The sequence below is a fragment of the Aythya marila genome (genome assembly GCF_965140915.1).
Source record: "Aythya marila genome assembly, chromosome: 5".
Classification (NCBI taxonomy): Eukaryota; Metazoa; Chordata; class Aves; order Anseriformes; family Anatidae; genus Aythya; species Aythya marila.
In genome coordinates this window covers 25,533,497-25,539,496 of record NC_139046.1, presented here as the reverse complement: position 1 = coordinate 25,539,496, position 6,000 = coordinate 25,533,497, and the positions used below count along the sequence as shown (strand labels likewise).

General features: G+C 60.3%; 1 protein-coding gene across 2 annotated transcripts in view; it reads left to right on the top strand.

Annotated features, from left to right (window-relative positions):
* The first annotated feature begins 717 nt into the window (after positions 1–717).
* The window catches only part of LTBP2 (latent transforming growth factor beta binding protein 2), a 57,197-nt gene continuing 51,914 nt past the window's right edge, over positions 718–6,000 (top strand). For both annotated transcript variants that reach the window (XM_082760667.1, XM_082760666.1), the window contains exon 1: positions 718–1,378. In XM_082760667.1, coding sequence (XP_082616793.1) covers positions 942–1,378 — 437 coding nt within the window. In that variant the 5' untranslated portion in view covers positions 718–941. The remainder of the gene's footprint in view (positions 1,379–6,000) is intronic.

Here is a 6,000-nt window from a genome sequence, read left to right as displayed (position 1 = left end):
TTTGGCCACTTTCTCCCTCCTGCCACTCTTCCCTCGGTCCTTCTCAAGGCATTTAAGGCAGTCACTGGGAGCCAGGTGCCCGCAGGGAGGCGGATGGGAGGGATGGAGGTCTGCTCAGCTGGCGGGCTGTCTCCTGGAAGGTGCCACTGAGCTGAAGGACCTGGAGCTTCTGGGTGGGTCCTTTCCCAGCCCGGACCTACACAAGTAAGCACGAAAACCCTGAGCCGGGCTTGGGGGTGAGATCTCGGAGATCCCCGGAGCCAGCACGGGATGGCAAATAACGCTTCCACCGCATCCAGAGAGCCGTGCCTCGGCTCTCTGCTGGGAGATGCCCCCGGGAGCCTCGGGCCGGCTGCCGCTGCTGCTGCGGCTGCGGAGAGCCCCAGATTTGGGGTCGGGGGCTCGTTCCTCCGCCCGCCCCCGGTCCCGCTCGGGGCTCCCAGGCTCGCTGCGGGCGGGGAGGGGGCGGCGGGGGCTGCTCGGCCGCTGCCGGGCCGGGCTCCCCGGGCAGGCAGGGGTTAAGGCTCCTCCGTTGTAGTTTGTTTCCCTTTGCCAAAGTGGGTGTTGCTGGAATGTCTCCTCTCCTAAGGAGGGGGGCCGAGCCGTGTCCTCCGGGGGGGGGGGGGGGGGGGCGATGTCAGCATCAAAAAGACACAAAAGGGGGAGGTTTCCAAAAATAAAACCCTCCATCCCCTCCAGGCTCTGCCAGTGCCAGAGGCGGGCGCGAAGGTGCTCGGAGCTGCCCGCGGAGCGCGCCGGGGGGGGGGGGGAGACGACGACGAGCCGCCTTCCTCCTCCTCCTCCTCCTCCTCCTCTTCCTCCTCCTCCTCCTCCTCCTGCCGGGCCGCCCGGTGGGCAGCAGGTGCCGGCGGAGCCCGGCGGGGCGATGGGGCAGTGAGGCTCGGCTCCGCCGGGCGCACCGGAGCGCAGCCGGCGGGGCGATGCCCACCCCTCGCCGCCGGCTCTCGGCCGCCCCGCGGGCTGACAGCATGCGGGGAGCCGCGGCCAGCGTCCTGCCCCTCACCTTCGCCATCCTGCTGGGGCTCGGCGACTGCCAGCGGGACCTGGCGGCCAGGCTGGAGCCCGGCGCCTCCCGGCGAGCCGAGCCCCGGCGCTTGCGGGGCCAAGCGGCGCCCCTGGGGGCTGCGGGCACGGCGCCGGGGCTGCCCCGGCCGCAGCGAGCCCCCTCGGAGGCAGCGCCCCTGCCCGCAGCCCCCGGCCCCGGTGGCGGAGACGGGCTCGGGGCCCGGCGGGGACACGGCCACGGCCACGGCCACGGGCAGGGGCTGGCGGCCACCCGGCAGCGGCCCCGGAGCGGGCTCCGACCCCGAGCCGTGCCCCGGGCGAAGGAGCCGAGCGGCGCCGGGAGGATCGCGGGGTAAGTGCCGGCTGCCGGGACCCCCGCGGGACCCCCGGGGGCTGCCTCCCCGCCGTGCTGCGGGCTGCGGGACGCCCCCTCCGCTTTTTCCCCCGGGCTCGGTGCCCCGAGAGGGGCTGCAGGGGCTCGGCTTTCCCCGAGGGATGGAGCGAGGCCGGGCGCTGCGGCTCGTGCTGCAGGTAGCTGGCCTCTTGGCTCCTTCCTCCCATAATGGGCCCCTTGTAAGCGCTCCGCACGGCAGCTTCCCATGGCTTCAGCTGGCTCGGCCGGGGGAGGCTTCCTACGAGCCGCCTGGCAGGGCTGCGTCCCGCTCCGGGCTCTGGCTGCAGCCCTGTGGAGGTGGAGAGGAGATCATATGGCAAGGCCAGCTGCTCGGCGGCCGAGGGGAGCTGCAGCGGGTCGTCTGGCACGGCGCTGAGAAACCCTTTTCCCTGGGCTCCCAGCTCTGCGGTTCCCTCTGTGCTCCCCTGCTGCTGATGCCCCTCGGGATGGGTGCCCCTGCTAGATGGATCGGCCACCAGAGCCCTGGCACAGGCAGCGGGACCGACACATGTGGCAGCACGCATCCACTCCCCCCGTGAGCCCTTGTGGGGGGAAGCAGAGGGCAGGCTGTGGGCTCACTGCCCTTGAACACGGGCAGAAAGGTCTTCTGTAAGGTGGGGAGGGATCTGCACTAGAATGCAAAAGGCAGCTTCATCCCTGAGGTTTCTCTCTCCCGTACTCGTCTCCCTGCGAAGTTTCAAGCCAGAGCTGTCTCCGTGTAGTTTCTGCACCCCACGTGGTTTCCTACAACTCCACAGAAGCAGTAAACACAGCCTTGCTTTTCTTCCCCATTACGTCTGATACTCAAAGTCCTTACCGCTACCAGCTAGGCAGTGGCAGGCAGGTCCCGAGCTGTTGGCTTACTGACTCCTCTAGCCTTGTTTTGCCAGCTGCCCAGAGGGACAGCACGCTGAAAACATTCCTTGGGAGACCCGGTCCTGCTCACTCGGGTTTGGGGTCCTCTGGGCTCAGGAGGATTTTAACCTTTCTGCAGCCCCGGTGTTGTCAGCCGTGCTTTAGGGTCTCGTGGTAGCTCAGCTGGGGCTGGTCCCTTGAGACGAAGCCCATTTCTTCCCAGTGACCACCCTGCAGTCCCGCGGGGTCCCCAGGCTGCCCCCAGTGCCAGCAGCCAGCCCACGCTGCCACGGGGGGCGAGCTGCCCCGAGCTTCATGCTCTGTTCGGAAGAACCTCTGAGGAAGCAGTCACGGTGTGTCCATCGCTGCCGCTCTGTTGGCCTGTTATCAGTGAGATGTGGCTCCCTGGGGCACGGGACAGTGTCCTCCAGGCTCTGGGGAGCGAAGAGCTGCACCTCGGAGCCGCGCTTTGTCTGCACTCTGCCTCTGCTCTGCTCTGGAAGGTGAGGGCTGGGAGGAGTGAGCTTGCTGTGGTCCCCGAGAACTTGAACTCTGGAACATGCCTCTAATGGCTTGTCGGCAGTAGCTTTCCATCTCTTCTGGAGTCCAAATCAGCACTTTTTAAACTTCCCTGTGACCTACCGTCTTTGGCTCCTACGAGAAAGCCGAGCTAAAATCGCCGCCGGTGAGTAACCACATGGCGTTGCTCCTCATGGAAAGCTAGCTGCTGCTGCCTCCAAGCCTCTCCGTGAGACTCCCGGCCTTCCACCTCATCCATCTTCTTACATCCCTTGCTGCACTGGACACGTTTCCATCCAGGAAACGCAGGGCCCCTAAAAAACTTCATTTTATGATGTTTCATTTTTTTGCCAGGTGGGATATTTTCTCTTCTGCTGTTTGCACTGCACTCTTGCTGCTCTCTGGTATGTCAACCTTCATTTTCCCTTCCTCAGGTGGCTTTGCAGCCTGCTCTCCACCCCAGTGCTATTTATTTATGTAGTTACTTTGGCTTAAAATCCCAGCGTGGGATGCCTTTCCTGGTTCCCAAGTCACAGTTTTCTGCTGGTACCTCCAGGGGCCTTGCCCAGGTCTCCACGCTTACTGTGAAAAGGCGTCATGAGGCTGAAAAAACTGGTTATTAGCGTGGTATCTCCTCTGCAGAATTGGCTTCCCACTTTGTCTGACAGTAGCATGTCCCAAACTGAGTTTCTTTCTCAGGGACTGTTTGGATGTGTGCGGTACCCTGCTCACTGTGCTGCAGGTGGGACCTGCTCACACCCTCCCACGGGAGCATCCAGCCGAAAGCCTTGCCACAGCTGGCTTTTGGTGTTTTCTCCTGTTGGCTCATTGTGAGGTGACTTCTGACGCCACAGCAAGTATCGTGGAAAATTGCCATCTTCTAACACTGAGCACGAGAAAGGATGCAAAAGGATGCTGTGAACAAATCCTCACGTGCTGCACGCCAAAACTAGAGGGAGCTGGGTGGAAGCCTCCACTTTTGCTACCTGCCTGGACAATTCTGGGGGGCATGTGATGCTTATTGACAGGGAATCCTGGGCTAACAGGCTGGGAATCCCATATTTTCTCCTTCTCTCCCCTATTTTCTTTCTGTGCGTTGGCTAATGCACAAAATTTTTGACTAATTCCTGTTGTGGACGCTGCCTGCAGTTGTATAGTCCTGCTTCACCCAGGTTTTTGGGATATTGGCCCTCACTGCAGTGTGCACTTAGGACTGCTCAGGCACAGAGGCAGTTAATGCTGATGTGGACTTGGCAGAGCGCTTTCAGTGGCTCTTTGATGCCAGCAGCCTCTTGCTAATGTTTTTCGCTGGGTCTGCCTGCAGATATTTCATACACAGTTGGATGGAGTTCACTGTCCTGCCGTATAAAGGCAGACCTGGTGATCTAATAGTCCCCTGGCCTTCTGTGAGGATGCTGTGAATGACTCGCATGGAGCCAGCGTATCTGGCAGCGGAGCACTGCGTGAAGTCGAAGGATGATGCATGGATTACAGCTCAAATAAATGGAGAAAAAATGCTTCTGCTGAATGCTGCAGAAACAAACACCGTGTGATCGCCACCAAGGCTGTGCACATGCTTAAACTATGTGAAGCTGCGATCTTACTACTGTTTTCTGCTTTTCCTTCCCCCTAGCGCTTGTTGCAGTTGCTTGGCTCTGGTTTCAAATAACACTGTGAAATCTCGCTGCCTTTTCTCGCCCCGAGTGCTTGTGTCCCCCTTCCCGTGGCAGGGACCTGCTCCTGACGGCGTGCTCTGGCTGCTGCAGTGAAGCAGCTGGTAAAGACTTGGCTACAGCCGCTCCTTTGCCAGGCTGTGGGTTATGCTGGTGCATCCAGCACCACAAATAGCACTGCTTGACGGGGAGGAAGCTTCACGGCACTGAACTGGGCTGGGAAGTATTCTGGAGGGTGCCTGTGAACCCTGCAGCAGTCCGATGTTGCAGACAAACACGTACCAGCACCTGGGAACATCTCCAGCTGTGTCACCCCCCACTGCCCTTCTGCTGCCTGCTCTCCTCTGCCTGCTGCCTTGCCTCCAGTTTGCAGGGCAGCACGGCGAGCAGGAGGCAGGCTGAGTGCTTCAAAGCTGGGAGCATGGCCTTGGCTCACGTCGGTGCTAGCTCTGCCAGGGGCTCAGTGCCTCATGGCTCCCCTCGCCAGGAGGCTCTGCCAGCTCCTTCGCATCATCCCTTGGGAGCTGCTGTCCCCTGGGCGATGCCCATCAGCTGCTTGGGTACAGTGACACCAGGCTGGAGGGACCCTGCCGCTGGTTTTGCCATCCTGGAGCAGCACCATGTGCCCAGGGGTGGCTCACAGCCTTGCCCCAGTGTTGGTAGTGAACATGCTGTGCTTCTTGGACCTCCAGGTGTGAGCAGATGCAAGAATTAATTTGGCTTGTTTGCAGGAAGCCACAGCGAGGGAATTTAAGTGCTTTTTCCCTGTAAAACCTACCTGGGTTAACAAAATGTTGGTCCTGAAAGGCTGGATAATGCTTTACAAATGATGTGGCTTCTCAAACCACTTCCCCTTCCTACCTGTGGTGACTGTGTCTCTACTGGCAGCTTTTAGGGCAATCCTGGCATGCCTGCTGCCCACCCCCTTGGCTCTCCTGAAACCTGAGCCCCACACCTTGAACTCTGGCACCTCTGGCACCGCCATCTCATGCCGTGGGAATGCAGGAGCCCTGAGGATGCTGGTTCGGAGCAGGATCATCTTCTGACCCTGTTGTGTTCATGTGAAAGTCAATCCAGAAGACAAATGTACAAGTTTCCATGGTTCCTGTAAATTCTGTCAGCAGCTCCAACTGCCTTGTCCAGCGTTAGAAATAAACCACACTCCCGACTTGGTTTCCAGAGGCTTTCCAGAGCCGTCAGGCTGCCTATTTCTGACTTTGTATCATTTGACAGCTGTGCTCTCCCCTCTACCTAGATACACAAAAGTTACGCATTCCCCAAACTTTCCCTCTGCGGTGAGTAAATGCTCTTGGAGAACAACGTGTGGCTTGTTATCCCTCCTCCTTATCGATGTGTCAATAGGCGAGGTGGCCAGAGGAAGCAGGGCTGCCTGCCTGCTTTGGCTTTGCAGGGCGCAGCGATGTCCCCGCCAGCCATCTGCGGCTGGTGATCGCCACCTGAAAGTGCTGGTGGGGAGGATGCTGTCCGTGTGAGGGCAGTCCAAGCGACCTTGCGTCAAAGTGCTGGAATTAA